This window comes from Labrus bergylta, chromosome 8 (assembly GCF_963930695.1).
Source record: "Labrus bergylta chromosome 8, fLabBer1.1, whole genome shotgun sequence".
NCBI classification, from domain to species: Eukaryota; Metazoa; Chordata; class Actinopteri; order Labriformes; family Labridae; genus Labrus; species Labrus bergylta.
The window spans coordinates 13,138,031-13,161,419 of record NC_089202.1 but is presented as its reverse complement, the minus strand read 5'-3'; the positions used below and the strand labels follow the sequence as shown (position 1 = coordinate 13,161,419).

Sequence of the window (23,389 nt, the reverse complement as noted above, 5' to 3'; positions counted from 1 at the left end):
TTTATGAATTCAGGAGATGAAAGAAGTAAAAAGTGATAGCTTCAGTCAGTATCATCAGGAATCCAATGGTTATGTATGGGAGTTAACAGAGGCTGTATTGTGTTCCATGAATCTCTTCTCCGTGTGTGTGTGTGTGTGTGTGTGTGTGTGTGTGTGTGTGTGTGTGTGTGTGTGCATCAGAGCTTTCTGAAAGTGATCATTGGTGGAGTCTCAGGCTGGAGGATGAGGGTGCATGTGGTTTTGATGTCCTCGGAGGACGACACGCTGAGATGGAAGCTCAGCAGGATCTAGACAGAGTGGGAGGAGAGGGGTTGATAAGGGGGACAAGGGGGGAGGAGGAGAAGGAGAAGGAAGATAGACAGGAAGAGAAGGAACAGATCAGATGTTAAGAAGGATCATAGCTATACTACTTAAAAACAGTGTTTGAAGGCAACTGAGTAAATGTACATTTTACTGATCTTGAATTTTTTATCAGATAGATTCCATTATAACTTTCAATTTTTCTTTTGTTGTAATTTGTTGCTTTTTTTGTCTTTGGAATGTTACATTTTCTGTCTACACAACAAATGTACCTTGTTAGGAACTAATAAAGAAACCTTGAACAAGGTAATCTGCAGATGTACTTTAAAAAGCATAGAGAATACAATATTGTAAAAGTTTGAACCAAGAGATTCCCTTAAAGCAGGATAACATTTCAGTTGACAAAATATCTGATCACACGGTTGCATTTAAGAATTTGCTTGAGGCCCAAAGAGGTATAGGAAAAAAGAGAATAAGAAGTTCCATTCAAGAAAGGATTTACTACAAAAAAGTCTCTAAATTTGGGGCACCAGTTTAGCTCTGTGGTTACATCATGTGTCCAATGGACAGAGGCAATAGCCATTGAAGCGATGTCCCCGGGTTCGACTCCCACCCAAGTCATTCCCCACTCTCATCTTCCAACTCTATCCACGCTCATGTCCTATTAAAACATGCATGAAAAAAGCCCACAAAATAAATGTTAAAAAGTTTGTGAAAGAACTTTGTTGTTTAATCAAAATTTTCTCACAGCTCCCTGGATTACCTTGACTCATCTTTGAAGGGACCATGACCCCCTACATTTGCATTATAACAATATATCGGCCACCATGTTTGATTTTTTAAAAATGTATTAACAGCAAATCTGAAATGGAGTCTTTTTTTATTGAAGAAAATAACTGTCTTTTATCTGACCAATTCCTTCATCCTCAATGTCTGCAGTAACTCACATGCATTAGCAAGAGCTGCATCTCATTCTCGGCAATCCTCCGTCCAACACACTGCCTCGCGCCAAACCCAAACGCTAGAGAGCGAAACCCTGCCCCCTCCACGCTCTGGCCCTCCCTTCTGCTGCTGCCCCATCGGCCGGGGTTGAAGCGCAGTGGATCCTCAAAGACCTCTGAACTCCTTCCCATGGGGTAAAGACAGGCCTGGACCATCGTCTGAGGGAAAGTTAGTGGTCATTACACTGAAGTCATCTGTAGCATTGAATGTTCAAATATGTGTGCAGATATGAGAATATGTTTGAATTTGAGAGAAAATAATGGTCACAGTTTGGTCACTCACCCCGGCAGGTATGTGGTAGTTTTGAAGTACGATATCTTTGATAGGATAACGCTGCACTGTGGTTCCCACAGGATACAACCTGATACAACAAAAAGAGTCAACATAAACTTACAGGCACACACACAAATAGGATTCTTTAGACGTCACCTTTTACTCTTTGCCTGTTCTTTACATGACCTCAGGATGACTGAAAATCAATTCTCATTTTAAGAATTTGAACGCTTGTAAAGGGAACAGACTCTTCGTACCAATGCTTTTTATCCCCCATCTATCAATTACTCTTGATTCAATTGCTCCCCTGGAACGGAGAGTTGTCAAGCGGCAGAGAGTGGCTCCATGGTTCAACTCAGAAACCCGTACTCTAAAACAATCGTCGCAGAATTTTGAAAGAATATGGCGCTCGACCAAAACAGTAGAATCTCGTTTATTCTGGCAGGATAGTCATAGAAGATATATGAAGGCTCTACGTCACACTCGAGCTGCCTACTACTCCTCTCTAATTGAGGAAAACAAAGGCAATCCTAGATACCTTTTCAGCACTGTAGCCAGGCTGACAGAGAGTCATGGCTCCATTGAGCCTTGTATTCCTCTAGACCTCAGCAGTAATGATTTCCTGAGCTTTTTCAACAACAAAATTTTAGACATCAGAGACAAAATTGGTAACCTCCTGCCCTTACCTAGTGTGGATACGTCTGATACGGCAGAGACAGTTCCAGGACCAGATATTAGCCTCGACTGTTTTTCTCCAATCGACCTTTCAGAGCTATATTCCATTTTTTCTGCGTTGAAACCGTCAACCTGACTTTTGGACCCAATCCCAACCAAGCTGTTTAAGGAAGTCTTTCCCTTTGTTAGCAACTCTATATTAGATATGATCAATTCGTCTTTACTGGCAAGCTATGTACCACAGGCATTTAAAGTAGCGGTAATCAAACCTCTACTCTAGATTCAGGAACTCTAACTATAACTATAACTATAGGCCTATATCCAACCTTCCTTTTATCTCGAAGATCCTGGAGAAGGTGGTAGCTAATCAGCTGTGTGACTTTCTCCATGACAACAGTTTATTTGAGGAGTTTCAGTCAGGATTTAGAGTCCACCACAGCACTGAGACTGCACTAGTTAAAGTTACAAACGATCTACTTCTAGCTTCAGACAGGGGACTTCTCTCTGTGCTCATCTTGTTAGATCTTAGTGCTGCTTTTGACACCATTGACCATCGGATCCTGTTGTACAGACTGGAGCATTTGCTTGGAATTACAGGGACTGCTTTAAGTTGGTTTGAATCCTACTTATCAGACCGATCTCAGTTTGTACATGTTAATGATGAGTCCTCTATGCACACTAAAGTTTGCCATGGAGTCCTACAAGGTTCAGTGCTTGGACCAATTCTCTTTACATTATATATGCTTCCTCTGGGAAATATTATGAGGAAACACTCCATACAGTTTCATTGTTATGCAGATGATACTCAGCTTTATGTATCAATGAAGCCCGATGGCACCAGTCAGTTATGTCAGCTAGAAACGTGCCTTAAGGACGTTAGGACCTGGATGACCAGAAATGTTTTGTTACTTAACTCAGACAAGACTGAAGTTATTGTGCTAGGCCCTAAGAACCTCAGAGAGACTTTTTCTAGTGATTTGACTGTCCTTAGTGACATCAGCCTGGCATCTAGCACCACTGTTAGGAATCTAGGAGTTCTATTTGATCAAGATATATCTTTTAGCTCTCACATCAGGCAAGTTTCAAGAACAGCCTATTTTCACCTTCGTAATATATCCAAGATCATCTGTCAAATGTTTTCCTGACATTTTGCGAACTCATGTCGCAAAATGATGCAGAAAAACTAGTTCATGCATTTGTTACCTCCAGATTGGATTATTGTAACTCTCTTTTGTCAGGGTGCTCTGGCAAGTCTCTCAAGACTCTTCAACTAGTCCAGAACGCTGCAGCTCGTGTACTGACCAGAACTAGGACCACATTACTCCTGTCTTGGCTTCTCTGCACTGGCTCCCTATACAGTCTAGAATAGAATTCAAGATCCTTCTTCTCACTTACAAAGCTCTAAATGGCCAGGCACCATCTTATCTTAAGGCGCTACTAGTGCCGTACTGTCCCTCGAGAGCGTTGCGGTCCCGGAGTGCAGGCCTGCTGGTGGTACCTACAGTCTCTAAGTGTACTATGGGGGGTAAAGCCTTCAGTTATCGGGCTCCTCTCCTCTGGAACCGCCTTCCAGCCGGGGTAGACACAGTCTGTATTTTTAAGAATAGACTTAAAACTTTCCTTTTTGATAAATCTTATAGTTAGGGCCGGTGCTGGTGTAGACCAGCTCTTAGTTATGCTGCTATAGGCTTAGACTACTGGGGGAACTGGCACCTTGAGCTCCTCTCTCTCTCTCACTCTCTCTCTCTCTGTGCATATACAGTACATCATATTACTGCATGTATCTATCTGTAAATCTCAGTCACTAACCACCTACTTTCCTGGGAGCTCTCTTAGGCTCCTCAAGATCGTTGGTTGACGGCCTAACCTAACAACTACTGAGGTTTCATGTCATGATAAAATACAAACCTGGGGACATTGTTGAAAGCCCTTCAAAGTTAGTCAGAAGACCTTGTGGTAGAATTGTCAAAATTACAACACCCAAGGTCAACAAGGAAGTTCATGCCTAACATAAAAGTAAAGTAAAGTCATAAAGTAATGACAATTTAGGTAAAGATTTTTTCCTTGGTTAATTGGTATATAATGAAGGTGCCAAAGAAAAACAGGGTATGTAACAATGCAGATATGGTGTTAAAAGCTGAGGGGTGCACAAGTATATTCATGCCAGAAGATGATTTTTCTTGAGTCTTTTGTACCTGAGAATCTCTTTGATTGTGCCCTTCAGTAAAGGCGCCCCCTGCAGAGCTTTCTGAGGATCACCCCCAGCCTGGGACCATGACGCCCTCACCTCCTGCCTCACCATCTCCTGCACCTCTGGGTTACGACCGAGCTCAAACAGAGCAAACTGCAGGGGCACAGCTGTCTGCAGAGAAGATGGATGAGAGGGGACACACAATCAGTTACAGTGTGGCACATAGTCAAGCCAAGAACACGCAATGCAGACAGACCGTGTCAACCCCTCCGGCCATCAATTCAGTGATGTTGGCTTTGATGAGGTCCGAAGACAGCTGCCCTTTCTCCAGGAGTTGTCCCAGGACCCCCGTGTAATGTCCTTCAACAGCCCCAGCCTCAGACCCTTTCCTCTGGGTGGATGACAGCTTCTGGTACCCCCTCTTGATCCTTGCATCCGCTGGAGGAAAACCAGACCAGGGACATTGTTCAGAGTTGGATAAACTACAAAAAAATAAAGAAAAATGTCCCTGCCTTATGAGTCCAGAAATGCTCTCATCTCTTTTTACCATGGCTGAAGATGTGGTCCCATGCATTGGCATGCTGTGTCCACAGGGGAGCGCCGATGCGGTGCAACAGACGAGGGGGCAGGTAGAGGAGAGGAGGGGTGGTTGCCAGCATTCGCTCCACAGCCCATATAAACTTCTGAGACTCCATTGAGGGAGATGAGGAGAAGAGGCCAATACGCTCCCCATAGATCACATGACAACTGGCTGCAAGGGGAGGAGGCAGGGAGGGTAGGGTGTGGGTAAGTCAAGTGTGTAAAGGTCATCAAACAAACACTTGAAAATGCCAAGGCTCAACACTCATTTTGAATCTGTTCATACTGAGGCTGAAAAAGAACTCAGGGTTGACAGTTTTCTAAGTAGATTAAAATACTCTATATTTTCAAGCTTAAAATCCAAGCTTTGAAGGATTACATGGTACTGTGATTTGACATATTCTAAAAAAAGCCTCCACAAGACTCTCTCTGTGACAGCCAGAAAATATTCAGCTCCAATCAGAAAGTTAATTTAGTTTTCTGAGTACACTTTGTCTCAGGGGAGCTGCCTCGCCTCCACCAAACGTCTACCTTGCCTGATATCTGACAGAATTGTCAACTCATTGCAGTCAGTTTCCATCTTCAGTCTGACATTGCACCCACTACATGAGTGTGGGGAGAATTAGATCCAGTAGCTTAGGCGGGAAGCCTCCATTCATGAGGGACACAGAGCCAAAACAAAGTTGACTTTTGGTTAAACATTTCAAAGCGCTACAGCAAAGTTTCTACACTGGGCAGCCCCTAAAGCTGTTGTATCCTTTAACAAAAAATAAAAATACATTTCCTGATTTATAGAGGTATTTCTTATCAATGCAATCAGATGGAAAATAGTCTATTTGGGCCAGTGTTCATCATTAAATTGACCCTAAGCTGGTTACAACAACGTTTGGCCACTTGGTCAAATAAACTTGAAAGCCTTGTGCAGCTTGCTTGGGAGCGAGATTCCTTATTCCCCTACAAAACCACGAGAGACAAACTTATCCTCCAGGGGGAGGGGAAAGCTTAAAAATACTAGAAACCAAGTTGACATTGGTTTCAGCCCCCTTGGCCCTGGTTGGCTAATCATTAGCGCCCCCCAGCTGTACTCATTTGATGGATTGCCTTTTCAACAGAATTAAAAATCCTGTTTCATGCCATGATGGCAGATGAATCAGTCAAGTCAGGGGAATGGAAGCATACACAGATCTGGACCCAGGAAAACATCCAGAAACTATCAGACCTGTTTGTGTCATATTAACTGCACTGAGTGGAATAGAGTTTCTTGGCGATCTATTCCTATCTTGGCTTAGCACCTGGCCTGGTGTGCTGTGGTCCATTAAGAGCAAAGCAGCATGACTCAAAGTCAAAACCTCCCCCCTCTTCACACAAACAAACATAGGCACACAGATGAATACAAGTGTGTAGCATTCTGAGTCACACAAGCAGGAGCAGACCTAGTGAAAAACTGCTGAAGCTTTGATCATGTTTGTTGGTGTTTCTATTTTTATAGGTGCATGTTTATGTTCATGATAGTTATGCCTAAGGTTGAAATTAGATTGAATTGAGGGTTGGGGGTTGTATAATTTCTCTGACGCAAGATGCCGTCACAGCCTACGTTAGTATTTGTTTGTCAACAAGGGTGAATGAGAGGCTGTCGAAAGAGGAGAGGAGACATTAATCCATCCCCTCCCCACACAGATTGGGGAGGATATGTAGGGTGTAGACTTGAAGGTCTATCAGGGCTGGATGAAAACAAGAAAATGACATTAAAAGGTGAGACATTCCATCAGACCTTCATCCTTTCACACTCCTCTACAATTTACTTTCATTTCCTGGATAGAAAACATGTCTGAATAATAGAACAGGAATTCAACTAAACTTCAACAATCACAGAGAGATATGGCCGGTCCTTGCCAAAGAGATCACCTCTGACCTTCCAATGCAAAGCGGAAAAGGTCAGGACTGGGATCCATGGTCAGGCTGCGTGTCCCCTTCTCGCCCCTCCCGTCCCTCTCCACTCTCGCCTGCAGCATTCGACAGAAATCACTCGCCACCTCATCAAGCAGGGGGAGAAAGCGCTTCACGGATGCAGTCATCATCACCTCTTTGTTGAGCTGTAGACGGTCAGATCGCCATTCCTCGCCGTTCCTGTGAAGAAGATGAAAAGAAAATGTGAAGTAAAAAAAGGGTTGGATAAAAAGTGAGAAAACCCATCAGACGGATGTGTTCCTCCTTTAGTCGACTATTCCTAATTTTGAGGTCCTGTTTTAAAGTCTCTATATTCAGCCCCTGTCAACTTACCTTAATTGTGATCATAACCACATAACCAAAAAGAAGACATGCTCTTCCTTTTCTCATCTATTCATAGAGTAGAGGAAATGTCATCTTTATCATAATTACTACAACCTAACAAAAAAAAAAAACACAAACCTGACTCTTACACACATTCATATCTATACACAAAGTGGGGACCATGTGTTGCGTCCCCATAAGGATGGGTGGTAGGTGGTCCCTTCAGTGTACGTGCTGTAAGAGATTTGCAGAACAGATATTACAACAACATGAGCTGTACACATGCATATACATAGAACTGGCACTGACTTGAGAAAGACTCCCTTGCTGTGATTTCGTGTTTCTCGGTGTGTCGCCCAGGGCTGCAGGGTCATGCGCCGGGGGTGCAGGCCCTCGAAACGAAATAGTTCACTGATGTCAGACGGCAACATGATGTTCACACTGCTGTGGGTGCCTACGTGCTCCCTCCACACGAACACACACAAGAAATATACATATACTATAAGCATAATGGAACACCTTAATTCAACACTTTCTTGGTCTAGCAGTTTAAAGCATAATTTCTCCATCTACCTGTAAATGGGGCCGAGTGCATTGAAGGTCTTCTCCATGTGCTTGTGGAGCTGCTGGAAACGATTCTCCCTCCAGAACTTCACCAGGTTGATCCAGCCGCTCCGCCCCGTGTGAGGGATCTCCTCAAAACTCCTCACCAGTCCGTCCACGCTTCTCTGAATCACTCCGGCACTGGGTGATGCTTTTCTACCCTCTGACTTTCCACCCAACACCGTACCTGCTGCGGTCATACAAAAGGATCTTTGCAGACCGACACCACAAAGATTCCTGGAGCCACATACGCCCTGCGCTTTGAAACACACAGTCACTCTGATGAACATGCTCCTCATGATCCAAACTGAGTTTTGACACCCCTGGTGATGTTGTTGTCCTCGCTGTCGGCTCCGTAGGACTGACTATTTCTCTTCTTCATCCACAACCTCATATCCTTGAATGTGTTCTACTACCCTGATGAACCGATAGCAGATGATGATTTATGGATAGGGAGGTGTAAGTTCAAGAGAATCACAACAGAGCACAAATGTCAAGCCTATCGAAACATGCACACACACCATGTAAAAACATGATCACAGCTGGTCAAACAAGTCTTTATTACACGTTTTTGTGACAGCTAATTAACACAAATAGAAACACTGTAAACCTTTTGTCACTTTATTTAGTTTCTCTAATTTCACAAGGGTTGAGTTCCCGCTTCATGTTGTATAATACTCGTTTAATTACAACAAGAGGGTAGTCAAAAACCTAATATCTAAAACTTGGCTCGTGTAAAAAAGATTTTGCTCACATAACAACAAAAATAGACCAGAATATTCAACAGCAAATGTTTACTTACTAGTGAGACAGATGGGTAAATCAAATGATGTCTTGTTACTTTTGAAACAGTGAGATGAAATGTGAACATGTTGCCCTGAGTTTGCTTACTTGTGTATAGATCACACTGTTGGATCTGTATCATTTACAGGGATGTGACATCACTGTAAAAGGAACTAGCTACAGTACTTTTCAAACGATATTCCACATGATATTATAAAATAAACATTATTAAAATTAGTATATGACAATATTAGGGTCCAGGTGGGTTAACAACATGACAAACCCTTCAGGAAATGTGAATACCTCATTATGAATGCCATTTACAATCGTGTATCACATCTGATCAATTAAATGAAAATATACCAACAGTTGTGAGGTCACTTTCACTGACTTGTTTATTAACAAAGTTATTCTTCAGAGAATGAATCACATTTAAAGGTTAGATCAACCATCTTAAAATAGTATACAGGTAATACAATTACAAGGATTCAAATATTATTATTGCTACATAAAAAACAATGAATAAAAACAAACAGAATGTCATAATGACATGGTCTCATTGTACGCAACTGGACTGAATGTGGATGTGGATGTGAGCACAGCTCGTGATGTAGCAGCAGTCACGACCTTCAGAAGGCGACATACTGTTCATCCTTGTGATCGAGTATTGATCACATGACTTTACAAGCATCCCCAACCGCAGGTGTAGGAGTGGAGGTCTTGCTGTGTTTCCTCCCTGTGAGCGATGCTTTGCTCAAGCTGAGGCCTTGAAAAGCCTTCAGCAGGTTGAAGCTGTTGTCCTTGGTTTTGGTTTCAGGGTGAATTATCTTCGACAGCTTGTGGGAGAGGGAAACTTTCCCTCCAACAGACCGCAGGTGGTTTTTGTCCTTGGAGTCCTAATTATGAGGGAAAACAGAAAGAAGAACAGGGCTCAAAGGATAAATAGGTTATGGGTCAAATTTTTTTTTTTAACCAATAATTCCCATGAAACACCAACATTTAGTGTAGATATAAAAACTCAGTTTACAGTAGAGTGCTGATATTTCATTGTTTTGTTTTTTTTGTAAAGTTTGACATTTAAAGTATGGAATTTTGTTTAAAGGAACAGAGCACATTTCCATAAAAGCTGCACTGTGATGTCCTGTCTTTTACTCTGTAAAGCACTTTCGTCAACCATGGTTGTTTTAAATGTGCTAAATAAATAAAGTTGACTTGACTCTTGTCGTTATGTAGTGTTTTCAGTTGATATCTTGGAGCTGTGGCTCTAACCTGTGGCTTGCGTTTCAGCTCATTAATAAGAGTGACTTCAGCACACCTGGGCCCAATGTGCTGAAGTTACCCGGCATTCACATGGTGTCGGACACATCGGAAAAACGATGTTTCCGAGTTAGAAAAAGCACATGCCTGCTTAAATTGGAACAACAACTTGGAAAATCAGGAAAGAATTTGATGCCACAAATCATGTCATGTTTGTCATCAACATGGCAGGCAAAATATGTTTTGTTAATGTGAAGAAACTTTTTATGAATTCATTTAATGAACATCAACTTTTTTCTCAAATAAAACTTATAAAAGTGTCATTCCAAACATCTTTCTTGTAGCATCCACATTATTTGTTGTTGTTGTTGTAACAAAATTCATAATTCCCAAATCTACAGCACGTGAACACACTGAAGTCAGAAGACCAACTTTCCAACTCCTAACTTCCTAACTGCATTACACTTGAATGCAGCATTACTTCAGTATAGCACACACTCTCTGCACTGACCCTGTCCACAGGTATACACCACACTTTGGTTTGGTTATGTTTGCCTAAGTTTAGCTATTAATATGTTTGCATTTTACTATATCTACACACACACTTCATTCACTCACTTTAAATAATCCAATGTCATACAGATTTTTGTTATACAACAGACCAATAAAACCAACCTATGTTTGGAAATATTAAAGTATTGTACTGGCTCCATAGTATGACGGGCTCACTGAGTTATTGCAATTTGCAAACTGGTAAAAATGAACTAAGTCTCCTTAGAATTATACTTTGTATTGTTTAAATGGCTTTACCTTTAAGAGGACAATTGCAAGTATAAAAAGTTGCAATATAAAAAGTTTTTCCAAATTTGTTCAAAATAAATTACAATTTGCTTCAAGAAGACAACAAAAAACAATCGTCTGCTTAACAGTTTGCACAAAATTTAGACTGAAAGATTTCAGAGCATTTAAAAAAACAGTTTGAAACTTGGATTCTTTGCAGAAAATACTGACCTCAGACAGTTTATATTTACTCCTGAAGTGAGCTCTCATAGCTGCTCTCTCTGCATTCTTCTGAGCATTCATTTCTTCCCTCAGCCTTCTGTAAACACAACAGACAAAAAAGCAAAACAAAAGAAGAAGTTTAAATAAAGTAATCTCTCTGTTGCAGCTCAAATAGTTGAACTGACTGTTTGAAAGCATGTGAACACACTGTAGTAGTGCTCCTCAGAGGCACATGAGTTACTACAGCTCCTGCAGTATCACACTCTGCACTATACAGTGCAGCTGTTAGAATATCTTATTTACACATTTTGAACTCAAACCCAATGTGTATATTTCCCTCTCTAAAATGTTGAATGAACATCCAGGAGTGGAAAACATCTTTTCATGTTGTTTGTTTACGATTATCACTACTACAAAGTGAAACTTGGTTTAAATGCATAGAAGTCAGTTTGTAATGTTTTTCTGGGCTTGATATAAACAGCTTCAACACATTTGTCCTGATTCCACTTCCACAGAGTATCAACAAACATCTTCACTCTTTAGAACTATTTTGATATCATTTACTTGAATAATTCCATTTCTTGCAACTTCTTCTCCACAAAAGAGAGGTATTGTTTAATTGTTTACATTCAATCAGCAATAGTTCCCTGTTATTTTACCGATGAAGATTTTAAATGCATAGCTAGAACTATCGTATAAGTAATGACACATTGTCAGAGACGACACTACGTTACATTAATTAAGTACATTTAACAAGCTTCATCAACTACGGTAAAATACTTCTTACAAATGTATACTACATTTTTTAGGGTGCTTTCAATGCTACTACTTTAACCTTACTTTGTCCACTTAGTGTTTCTAAATGACTTGCCTCTCCTTATCCAGGTCTGTCTGGTACGATCGGGTGACTGTCGAGTCTTTGTAGTGAGCTTTTTGCAGAGGAGGGGACCTCCTCCTCAACCTGTTGCATCTTCCTCCCCCACCTCTGCCCCTCTTGTTCCTGTGGCTAGCACACAACCTCCTCTCCTTCACCCCTGACACACAGCTGGTCAGCTTCCTCATAGGCGTCCTCATTGACTTCTTTACCCTCACCATGGACTCCATGATGCTCAGGAGCTCTCAGGACAGGACAGGAGACAATGACAGTGCTGCTACTTCTCTGACAGATGATAGGTGAATATATGCTTTTTTCCTTTGGGCATGTTGTGTTGTTCTGACAAGGCAAACTCAGGACACGCACGGCCTCAGGTCCTGAGGGGGAAATAAGTCAGTTTGAGAAATACAAAGGACAAGGACAGCACACAAGTAAAGCTCAAACACTGACTTAGTGATCACACGAAATTAAAAATTTAAATTAGAAGAAAAGAAGACAAAAAGCTACAAATATCAGACAAAAACATGTTAGACAGGTTATTTAATGGGACATTTGTCCCTATTATACATACACTACATTGACTTGTTCCAGCATGATCGACAAATCTGCAGTTTTCTTACCTCTGCAGGTGGCCACAGTTGGCCACAGTTGGCCAAAGGCTCACAGCATAAAATCCTGGTAAAGCTCCAGCCAGATGGCCTCCACAGCAACCAGACAATCCCCCAAAGCTTTCAACCAAATCAAAGAAAACAAAAAGAAAATGCAGAGAACTCTCTACATGATTTTAGAATGGTGCTTATGTCTCTCAGAGAGGTAAATAATCTGTCCAAGTTTCAGCCTCTTCTTCTTCTGCCTTCTTGCTCCAGACTCGCTCTCCGCTCTGACCCCCCAACTCTCCAGATTACCACTTAAGACTTAATGAGATGGAATCCTGTTAGCCATGGCAGGGAATCTACCCAATGACTCACGTGTTTGTGATCAAGATTTACAGATGCTGGTTCATGTCATGTTGAGTGACACATGCTGCATTCACCCTCCTGACATCACTGTTGTTCCTATATTTAGACTCACCTTGGCGGTCCAAATACAGCAGAAACTGGTTTGCAACACAGTTTGTAAAAAAAGTCACTTCCTTAGAAGACATTTATAAGTATTTGTGTGTTTTGTATTCATAAAAAAAACAGATGGAGATGATTTCAAAGAGAGGAAATGAAACAAAGAGAAACCTGGAAGGAAAGAGTCATAGGCAGATTAAATAAAATCCTTAAAAAAAGAACAAAAAGCTGCTGTATTTGACTAAACTTACAGTGTATCACTTGTTTATTCACCAGCCTCCTCTGGTGAGTATAGTAGTTAACATATACTTAAATAAACCTTGAAATCTGTTTATAGCTAAAGTAAAGTTTTTTTGAAACTTTGTTTTAATATTTCAAATACTGCATTAAGGTTTTGGATGTGCTCACAAGTAATCACTTAAAAGACTATTTATCCTACAGTGACATTTTTACTTACAGACAGGTTTCAGAAAAAGAAAACACAGGTCTGTCAGTGTTACAATAAAGTTCTTAAATTACTTTGTTAAAGCCATCCACTAAGAAGAACACTGAGTTGCACCTTTTCTAAAAACATTTCTGCAGTCTTTGACAAAGTTGATCACAATGTATTTTATGGAGGCTGATAAACACACAGAGTTGTCCCACAAGGTTTCATACTTGGTCCTCTTTTATTCTGAAATCAATGATTCGTGTAGAAAGGGTACTGACATAAAATGTCATTTCTATGCAGATGATATCAATATATAAACTTCCAAACAACCTCCTAAAGGTCCAGATAGAAATCTTTGTAAAGTAATGCTTGTAATGCTCAATACCAACAAAAGAAAAAAGATGTGCTTCTCAAGGTTCAAGAGGACCATTGATCAGAATCAGAATCGGAAATACTTTATTAATCCCAGGGGGAAATTTGGTGTTACCATTGCTCTTGCTGATGGTTTTCAAATTTGTATGCAGGCTATCTTAACTTAATTAAAAGTGGACTCAGTGTTGCGCTAGTTTTTGCACACATCACTGCATTTTAATTGAGAAAGCTGCTATGTCTTACTTATACAAGTGTATGATAAAACTTTGGCACATCTTTCTGTATAAGGCTTTAACTACATAAACTACAATTATATATTTGCTCTCTACTGACTCAAACAGCTCTCATGGACACATCATGTTTTTTTTGTTTTTTTTACTTTGTCAATCCTCAAAAAACCAAAATATTGTATTAGCAAAAATATAAATACAACAGAAAACAGAAATAAGGATTAAAAAATAATAACACAAGTGTAGTTTTTTTAGTTTATTTAACAGGGACACATGCAGTGAACACTGCTCCATATATAAAAACTAAGTCGATGCCATGCATACAATTTTTTAGTCGTGGCTAGTTTGCAACCCCTGTTCCTGGCTTACAGAAGTTTGTTCTTAAACTGTGCTACAGCCTTTGTCCTGAATATCCTTTGGTATATTTTTTAATATTTGAAGAATCTTACTGTTAATACAAAGTATGACCTACTCTAATGCCCTATTTGGCTTTAACATCAGGAAACAAACACTGGCCTCCAACAAACCCACTAAAAATCAACTCACCCTTTTCTCGCTCCCCCCCTGCTGCCCACCACTTTGATTTGTGACATGTGAAAACTCTTAATCCTTTAATAAGATTACCAAAGAAAGCCAAGCCACCTCTAGTGTGTGTTCAGTCACAGATCCTGGATCAGTTTGCTCATCCAATGCTGTTACAACAAAGGGGAGGGAGGCTGAGTAAGTCCTGTGTCAACAGGTCAGATCGAATAAAGGAGAAGAGGGAGAGCACAATACTGACTTTACATCTGAAACATGTTCATAGTCTCCCATTTATTACATCAGGCAAACATGGATCATTTTGAAATGAAGTGAACCACATTGTACTGAAGCTTATTTTTGACCATCCACTCTGAATGTGCTGTATTGTGGCTTGTTGTGTGACAGTGAACGAGTACTAAGGTAGAAATTGTTGCTATAAATAAAGTTTAAAAAATTTATGAATATTGGTGAATCTGAAAAACTTATTAGAAGTAATATTTTGTCTTTTAGGTTTCAAGTCTATTGCCAGAGGGGAAAGATATTTCATTATATTTTTGCACTCACATGGACTCTTCAGCCCCCTTGGGATCAGGACTGGTGCAGTGATTCACACCCCCAAAATAAGGGTGCCAGAGACTGTGGACCCCCACTTCCCTAATGTGCAAAGCCACGCCCAGGCATTAATAGGCCTATCCAAACACTAACACAAAATAACGAAACTAAATAATACAACAGCCTAAAAACCATACAATCAAAACAATTATCATCATTTATTGTAAGAAAGGCTAGAAGCAGAATACAAGTAATTTCCAAGTAGACTTAAGTAGACTATCACTGAGAGGACAAACAAAACTGAATAGCCACGCAGATGTGAACAAGTGCAACAGACAGCTACATTGTTGCTGACATGTGCAAACTGACATTTGAAGTATTTTTTATACAATTTAATTTTCATTTCACTTAATGATTAAGTGATCTGTTTTTACAATGATGGGTAAAATATACAATTTTAATTTATTTGAGATTTGTATTTGTTATTTTGGAAGGCATCCCCTCTTGGGGGCTTGCAACTCCCACTTTGGGAACCAGCGGTTTACGCAACCTCCCCCAAAACAGTCTCTAGGCTGAGCCAAGGCTGAAGAGGAAAACTGTCCAGCACACACACTCACTCAGCCTTGTGACTATGCTCTCTGCTCCGCTGCACTAAATCAAAATCCCCAAGGATGAGGATGTTCGAGGAAGAACATAAGAATAAAACTACAACTAAAGTAATTAAATACAAATTGTATACAAAAAACACAAATCATTTTCACATTGACTTATTTCATAAAACTAAAGGATATTATCTTAATTGTAAAGCTAAAGCTTTTATATCTCTCCTCTAAATTTTAGAGATAAGTATTTTAGTATTTGTTGTACAGACGAAAATTAGTGGTGTATGTTTTAACCCATTAACCAAAACTCAAGTATTTTTACAATATCAGTTATACAATTATTTAAACCATGCAGCCAGGAATTATTCATTCACATTTTCACTGAGCCAAGCCTCTATTGGTTTCTTTATGTTCAATCAATGTGTTGCCCCTTTTTCAATCTCCACTTAATATATTTATGGTTGTGGACTAATTTGTATTGCAAATATAGCGTATTTAGTCTAGGTGGAGACCAAATCAGAGCTCATAGAGACTAAACGATTGGATAGAAACATGACTCTGTATTAATGATAATGTTGCTCTGTTGATTGCGTTAATAGGCATATGTTTGTTTTCAAGTACATTCAATCAGTTAAAGACTATACAAAGGGCTTCCAGTAAACAAAGTGGCAATTCAATATGTAACTGGAAGTTTGTGACAGTACTGTGAATAAAACAGCATGGACTCGTTTTACTTTAATCATAAAGAATACTTTTTTTTTCCAGATCAGTTGGAAATGTTGGCAGCATATATAGAAATAAAATAAAAAATCCTGCTTTGCTTTCAACTCATCTGTATTTCAGATGAAATTGTTGACACTCTTGGGGAGGGAACTTTTGGGAACGTGGTACAATGTTTGGACCACAGCAGGTACATTGTATTCATTTCCAAGAATACTTTTTTTCCACTTACAGTTCAATCAATGTAATACGCTTCTCTTCACGTTGCCTCTGCAACCCAACCATCTCTGACAGATCATATAAATCTGTCTTTCTGCTGCACTGTCTTCTGGTTTCAGTGTTGGATTTAAATGACCTACTTCAACCCAGTACCCTCAAGTTTCATCACAGCAACATCTCCAAAGGGTCCTTCCGCTGAGCTCATCAGAAATCCTCTTCATAATCACATCCATTCAAAATCAAATGGCTCAAGGCATGTTCACCCCAAAGACAAAGGCGTTTCATTGCATAAGCAAGCTTTTCCTGTTGTGCATTCTGAATAAAATATATATACATTTTAAGTGTCCTCTTGTTGAAATTGGATGTGAAGCTGTTTTCACACATGCACTCCACTTGAGGACAGCCTGCCCTTGAAATCTTTCTGAGTTGCTTATTCACAGACATCAGACTCAGGAAGCAAGACATGCCATAAAAAAGACGATGTGGAAATCCAACAAGGCGGATGAAGCTTTAGAGTCCGATACTATATTCTCACTTTTTTGCCTTTATATTAAAGCTACTTGTAATTGGACGTATTCACAGTATCAATTAAGTGGAAAAGAACATTTTAGAAGCAGAAAATAGTCATTTCAGTGCACAAAGATCACATTGGCCATGAAAAACATCAACCCTGCACATTCCCTTGCAATGAATTGACCTTAATATTACCTGCTGCGTTCATGTATCATCTCGCCCCGACTTTTTACAAGGGGCCTGGCAGAAAAACCTTTGTGTAAAGTTGGGATGAAAAACATCGCCTGTTTGCGTTCATACATGCAGCTCACTTGACATTTGGGGAAACTTTTCAGGAGTTTTGTGCTAGTGTGACAACATCAAAACTAAAACTTGTAAACACACGTGTGATCCTCATAGGGTCATCTGCTCATGTCACAGCTGTTTCTCCAGACCTGAGTCCTCCCTGGATTAATGAAGAAGGGATGACACAGCACAGAGGGAAGAGAGATGCGTATTGACGGTTCATACTCCATCATCCTCTCTAAGAGATTAAACAAATGGTGGTGCTCAGTCCCATGTGATAATAAGTACTTCTGAAAACACAAAGAGAAACATGTTTGAGGATCTTAAAGTTCTCGGGTCAAGCCTAAAATCTTTTCTCCTTCCTTAGCTCACCCTTAATGGTTTGCACTTTGCTTTCACATAACGTCCGGCGTTGGAGCACTCATTCCAGTCAAGACGCCCCCGGTGGAAATACTTCTGCTTTCTGTAAGTTAAATAACAATACAAAGTTCACTTGTGATATTGTGTGTTAAAATTTGCAGGAGTGTGTTACCTGCTCCTTTGTATCATTCTCCGAGGTATTGGTCCCAGTATACTCTCCATCATAGCAAGATGCTCCTTATTGTCATGAGTCTATAAAATAAACACACAAATGAATAATGATGCTCATGTCAACATCTACACTTCAGATCATTTTGCCATAATTAACTCCCATGTGACCTGGTATAGTGTGAAGCCTTTGTAGTATTCAAAAAGGATGCAGCCGATACTCCACACATCACAAGGATGACTCCAACCCAACTCTGTGGCAAAGAAAGGAAGCAAATGAAAAAACTACACAAACAACAAAACCCTTCTGAAAGGTCCCACTGAGTCCCTGGTCTTAAGCAATATCTCTCACCCAGTATGACCTCTGGAGCTCGGTAGTGTCGTGTTGAGATGATGGTAGAGTGGTGCTCATGGTCAAAGGTGGCGCTGCCAAAGTCAACAAGCCGCACGGAGGTGTCGTTAACTCTCCTCTCATTACACTTCTGAGAGCAGATAGGGGTTTAACAACTGAACAGGTTCTGAGCTTTAACTCATCATTTAAAGGATTACTGAAGTCGGAAAAAGTCGGAGGCTGGTTTCATAGCTTTGCCTTTCAATTCTATCCATTATGGTGACATATACCCAGCAAAGTACAAGCTCACGGCTTTCAACACAACTACTGTATGATGAAGACTCATGGCACTGAAAACATGAGGTGTCTGAAGATTAAAGAGATCGTGAACATGCCAGCAGCTAGATTTGAGATGTCGCCCACATTATTTGGAGAAAGAACTTTAATGCACACCAGTGTTGGTAATAATGCCCAAAACCCCCCAAATCCCTTGACATACACAACTTGTCATTTTTATACAGGGAAACCTACAGTATAAATACCAATAGAAGATCCTACTGGATATGAACCCCCCCCCCCTTGTTATCACTTGATTTCTTTTAAAAATGTGATTTGCTCACCTGTGTTTATTTCAAACCGGTTTCATAGTTTTTCTCCTTGTTCTTCATTTTTCAATCAATTTGTTTTTCAGATTTTTCCAAATTTTAGCAATAACATTTTTCTATCATAGAGAGAATTAGAAACACATCATCGTTCCTTCTAAGGTACCGCACATTGTCCCAAAAGAAATCCACACAAAACACACAGTCCTCTTGGATGTTCGTCATAAACTGAACACACACACGTTTCTGCGGAGAAAAATTTGCATCTAAATGGGCAACCACAAAGCAATCTCCAGGGTTGTTCTGCCTGAGTTAATCCCTGCTTATTTAACATCCTGCTTTTCTTTCCTGCCTGCAGCTTTGTCATACCTTCTCAGAGTTGTATATGATGGAGAAATCTGAGTTGACAAAGAGGATGTTCTCAGGTTTCAGGTCCGTGTGAGTCAGCTTGTTGTCATGGAGAACTGCAGTGGAGAAGGAGGGGGGGTACATTGAGTTATATCAGGCCAGAGACGCCCTCCTCTGGTTGAGATGTCTGTTAGTGAAACAGTTATAAAAAAGTTAAACGTAATGGTCCTAATGGAGCCACTTTTTCTGCTGAAATATGACTTTTATTAAGCAGCAAAGAATACCTAAGTATGAACTGTTTTATTACTGAGTCAAAATGACTGTCTTGTTAAGAAGTAAGACATTAACTTATAAAAACTAATCTTACGAGGTAGAGAAGAGTAACTACTAGGCATTGAAAAAATACAGACATTTTTGATGTTACTAGTTATGTGATAAAAGTTAAAAGACTATTCCATGGGCTAATTAGACACAGGGCTGATTTGATCTTATGTTAACAAGTAGAAGTGAACACAACGGGGGAATAAGCACAGAGGTGAAAGGGCTGAAGGCACCGGAGTCCATCTTCACAGCAGAAAAAAATACACATTTACAGCCGTGGTTTTGGTCTCTACCGTTAATTCCACTAATCTTCAAATCTGTACTGGTGAAATTTTTTGACACCTTATCTTTTTAAGACATATACATATATGTTAAAGGTTATGCATACTGTATGTTAGGCTGTGGCCATGAACTTTGAGTGACTGGGTGGTGCAGCTAGCTGTTACAGCTAAGCTAAGAGTTGCCTAACTAAATTTAGCCTTTCTGCTGTGTTTGTGATGTTGTTTCCTTGTGAAGAACTTTTCATTTTAATATCCTATGAGCAATATGATGACTGCAGTAAATTGTTGGCTACTAACAGACCTTCCAATAAGTCTGGTTTCTGCACTTGTCATGTCTTGCTTGTTAGCTTGTTAGCTTGTGAGCTCATTTGCAGGTTCATGTGGGCCACTAGCCACGGACACAACTGCATAACTTTAAAAAGAGCGTTTTCTAACCCTGTTTTGCACTCCAGCCCCACCCTGTGGTCCAAATATATATCCATAAATATATATTACGATTGAGAAATAACACACTTGCAGCGACCAATATGGAAAACTTGAGTTCTTTAGGATCAGGTGTTCAACATTTCTGAAAAACAATTCACATGAATTCAGAAAACAAAATCAAGAATATTAAGACTAGATAATTAAAAAATACAATAATCATTCATTACACAGCCTTGGTTGTGTTTGATTTTACTTTGTTTTGAGAACATAAATCAGGCAAACACTTTTGTCATCCTCAGGTAGCAGTCACCCTTTCATTTAGCCAGCTTATTTGCTGCTGTATCACTGTCATAGCTGTAGATAAGAAGCTTAGGCCTACTGTCAACACTGAAGTTAATCCTGAGAAACAAGAGGAAAAAGTAGAGTGGACTCACAGCTGACAGCGTGGCAGATCTGACGGGCCATGTGTCGGATGTGGTTAATGGGATAAGGCAGGAAGTTGTTTGCTTTCTGGAAGTCAAAGGTGCTGAGAGACAGCAGCTCAAAAGAGATGCATACATGGCCGTAGTAGTTAAACCAGTCAAGCATCTGCACACAGTGACTGATGAGAGAGGATAAACACAGAAATGACAAGAACCAGACAGAAAAAGAGCAGCAACATCCCAACACTGATGAAACAACTCACTGTTTGTTTTCTGGATCTCTCTCAGTGATCTTCTCCAGCACGTTGATTTCAAGTTTGGCTGCTTCTCTGTATTTCTCTAAGTTCTTTATGATCTTCAGAGCAACATTGCTTCGTCCTCTGTGAATCAAAACATTGTATTAAAGACGTGATAGTGCTCTACGTTAGCCTATTTTACAAATGTGTCGACTTTTCATTACAACATGAATACAATGTACCTGCCGTGGTCCAAACATTTTACCACCTTCCCAAAAGTTCCCTCCCCAAGAGTGTCGACTACTTCATCTGAAATACAGATTATGTTGAAGGTAAAGCAGGTTTTTTTTATTTATTTCTAAATACTCTGCCAACATTTCCAACTGAACTGATACCTACATCTGTCCTCCAGGACGTCCCCACTTCTGTAGATCAGGTGGCCGCTCTCAGTGTCCCTCTCATTATCACCTTCTGCCTCATCGCTGCTTTGCTGTAAACAAAGTTCAACACATGAATGACATGCGGACAAAATAACTCTCAACTACTTTAAGTACTATTTGGCTGTTTCCAGTACAATTTAACAATTCAAGTTTTTTTTTTTTACATTTAAGAGGCACACTTTGGACTGCAATGCATTTATTTGAATACTTAAAATCATATAATGTATAGCCATAGCTTCAGATGCTACACTAATGATCGAGTGTAAAAAGGCACAAAGCTATCCAGCAGATGAAGCAAAAACAGTGATTCAAAGAAATGTTACCTTTATAAGATTCAACATGTGAAAAACATCAATAAACATGATTATCTTTATTGCTCAAGTTTCTGTACACAAAGAAAATGAATGTAATCTCTAAATGTACTTACAAAGTTTTAAATAACAAATTACATGACATTTCTACATGAAGTTATCACACAGGAGTTTAATACGATTAAAGTGAGATTAGACATGATGAGTGTTTTTTACTTTAAGTATCCTACATGTATTAATCCTAACACTAGTGTTGAATACAACACTTAAACTTGATTGTGATTCCTGATTGTCGCTCAGGTGAACATTAGGTCACCCTACAACAATAAAGAGTGATGAAATAAATACATGAAGGACTGTATGTTGGAACGTTTGAAAGCGGTTTACAGTCCCTCATGAGGACTTTAAAGATTATCGATATGAATGAAAATAATGAAAGTTAAACATGGTCAACTCATCCTCATTGAAATAAAGTTGCCATAATAACATTCTAAGTCTAGAAAAAACCTCTTCAAAGATCAACCTGCTCCTGTCCCATCCTTAAGTGTCAAACTAAAGTATTGACTTAGTGACCTCTGACCCTTGCCCTCTGAAAGGGCAAAAAGGTGGTCAGCTGGCTTAGCCTAATGTTTTTAAACCTACATGCGGGTGAATACATAAAGTAAAATAAGTATGTACTAACATAAACTTTATTTGACACATTGCTTTCAAGCTGCAGACTCATTATTTCACCTGTCGTAAAATAACATCCAGCTGAGTGCAAAGCTCACACATCAAGATTCAGTGTGATGACCTGGGCTTCTTCTAAAAGAGGTTATAAGAAATGTCAAGCGACTTCTGGCCTCTTTGGAGGAGCTGAGGCTCTATTTCCATCCACATACTGAGACTGTTATTAATATCAGAAGCCCAGCATGTGCTGAGGAGACATTTACTGCAGGGCATGACACAGACGAGCAAGTGACACATATAAACATCCAGTCTGCAGGTGATGTGTCCTTACACGATTTAGGAGCGTATAAAGAATTAGAATCATAACATTGTGCAGATTATTTCAGGTGAGAAACCAACCTTGATGCAGATATGTCAGAAATTTAAGTTGGAATTGATGTAAGAACACAGCAAATGCAAACACATGAGGTGTAGATACTCACAGGGAGGCAGAGGCAAACACAGTCCAGAAAGGCTTTATAGAGAGAGTACAGCTCCGTCTTTCCCATAACACAGAGAGCCACTCAGAGATGAGGAGCGTTTTGGCAGAAGAGAGGAGGATGTGAGAAGGTTGTAAAAGTGTGAAGCAGCAGGAGAAAAACTAGACACTGGTGAGTTTTACAGAGAAAAACACAGGGGATGGTACAAAACAGCACTGAAGCAAAGACAAAGACAAACCAGAGGACATGTTAGGAAGTAACGTGTTGTTGTCCTGAAAAACCAGAAGACAAGACACAACTACAAAGTCAGGCAAAAAAAAAAAAAAAAAAAAAGAGCAAGAAGCAAAAGAAAACCTCCAAAGTGGAAAGTAAGAAAAAGTCAAAGACTGGAAAAAATGAACAAGAAAGCTGAAGACAAAAAAAAGAGATATGAGATGAAATGAAATGACGGAGGAGGAGGGAGGTCAGACAGACAGAGTGTGAAAGAGAGAGCTGAGACAGACACTAATAATACACTTTGGTCACAACCCCCTGAGAAAGTCTTCATGAGGAGAATCAAGATGTGGTCCGAGGGAGCGCCGGAGGGGAGAAAGAGGAGGAGGGATCCAGTTTCACTCAACTTACAAACCGTCCTCCTTGCACCTCCTTAACCCCTGCAATATGTTTTCACACACCTGTCCTGCTC

The 23,389-nt window shown here is 39.9% G+C and overlaps 3 protein-coding genes across 4 annotated transcripts; all 3 read right to left on the bottom strand.

Annotated features, from left to right (window-relative positions):
- Positions 1-22: 22 nt before the first annotated feature.
- On the bottom strand, positions 23-8,232 carry cyp11c1 (cytochrome P450, family 11, subfamily C, polypeptide 1). The gene is made up of 9 exons (XM_020637144.3): positions 7,865-8,232; positions 7,601-7,756; positions 6,933-7,147; positions 4,989-5,192; positions 4,698-4,879; positions 4,446-4,612; positions 1,585-1,663; positions 1,248-1,460; positions 23-287 (listed from the first exon to the last, which is right to left on the bottom strand). The coding sequence occupies exons 1-9, from the start codon at positions 8,191-8,193 to the stop codon at positions 177-179; spliced, it is 1,656 nt and encodes a 551-aa protein (XP_020492800.3). The 5' UTR covers positions 8,194-8,232; the 3' UTR covers positions 23-176.
- Positions 8,233-8,441: 209 nt separating this feature from the next.
- si:ch211-81a5.8 (uncharacterized protein LOC560648 homolog) lies at positions 8,442-12,946 on the bottom strand. Its single transcript, XM_020637145.3, has 4 exons — positions 12,431-12,946; positions 11,808-12,187; positions 10,946-11,033; positions 8,442-9,573 (listed from the first exon to the last, which is right to left on the bottom strand). Exons 2-4 carry the CDS (start codon positions 12,038-12,040, stop codon positions 9,349-9,351), a joined length of 546 nt encoding a protein of 181 aa, XP_020492801.2. The 5' UTR covers positions 12,041-12,187; positions 12,431-12,946; the 3' UTR covers positions 8,442-9,348.
- A 3,347-nt stretch (positions 12,947-16,293) lies between these two features.
- Positions 16,294-23,319, bottom strand: clk2b (CDC-like kinase 2b). 2 transcript variants are annotated; one of them, XM_065957893.1, is made up of 11 exons: positions 22,708-23,319; positions 21,205-21,295; positions 21,048-21,114; positions 20,833-20,949; positions 20,582-20,748; positions 19,141-19,235; positions 18,191-18,317; positions 18,010-18,092; positions 17,843-17,922; positions 17,683-17,773; positions 16,294-17,600 (listed from the first exon to the last, which is right to left on the bottom strand). In XM_065957893.1, the coding sequence occupies exons 1-11, from the start codon at positions 22,771-22,773 to the stop codon at positions 17,427-17,429; spliced, it is 1,158 nt and encodes a 385-aa protein (XP_065813965.1). In that variant the 5' UTR covers positions 22,774-23,319; the 3' UTR covers positions 16,294-17,426. The 2 variants fall into 2 exon arrangements, with proteins under 2 accessions (XP_065813965.1, XP_020492756.1); XM_020637100.3 differs by having other exon boundaries at positions 18,191-18,320; positions 22,708-23,310.
- Positions 23,320-23,389: the final 70 nt, after the last annotated feature.

Coding starts and splice junctions, on each gene's coding strand:
- cyp11c1 (XM_020637144.3), bottom strand. CDS start 8,193: ATGAGGAGCATGTTCATCAGAGTGACTGTGTGTTTCAAAGCGCAGGGC. Junction 5,193..6,932: donor TTTCCGCTTTGCATTGGAAG/GTCAGAGGTGAT, acceptor CTCCCCTTGCAG/CCAGTTGTCATGTGATCTAT. Junction 4,613..4,697: donor TGGCCGGAGGGGTTGACACG/GTCTGTCTGCAT, acceptor TCTTCTCTGCAG/ACAGCTGTGCCCCTGCAGTT.
- si:ch211-81a5.8 (XM_020637145.3), bottom strand. CDS start 12,040: ATGGAGTCCATGGTGAGGGTAAAGAAGTCAATGAGGACGCCTATGAGG. Junction 11,034..11,807: donor ACAGACCTGGATAAGGAGAG/GCAAGTCATTTA, acceptor TTGTGTTTACAG/AAGGCTGAGGGAAGAAATGA. Junction 9,574..10,945: donor GTAAATATAAACTGTCTGAG/GTCAGTATTTTC, acceptor CCTCATAATTAG/GACTCCAAGGACAAAAACCA.
- clk2b (XM_020637100.3), bottom strand. CDS start 22,773: ATGGGAAAGACGGAGCTGTACTCTCTCTATAAAGCCTTTCTGGACTGT. Junction 21,115..21,204: donor GGACGTCCTGGAGGACAGAT/GTAGGTATCAGT, acceptor TCTGTATTTCAG/ATGAAGTAGTCGACACTCTT. Junction 18,321..19,140: donor TCATATACAACTCTGAGAAG/GTATGACAAAGC, acceptor ATCTGCTCTCAG/AAGTGTAATGAGAGGAGAGT.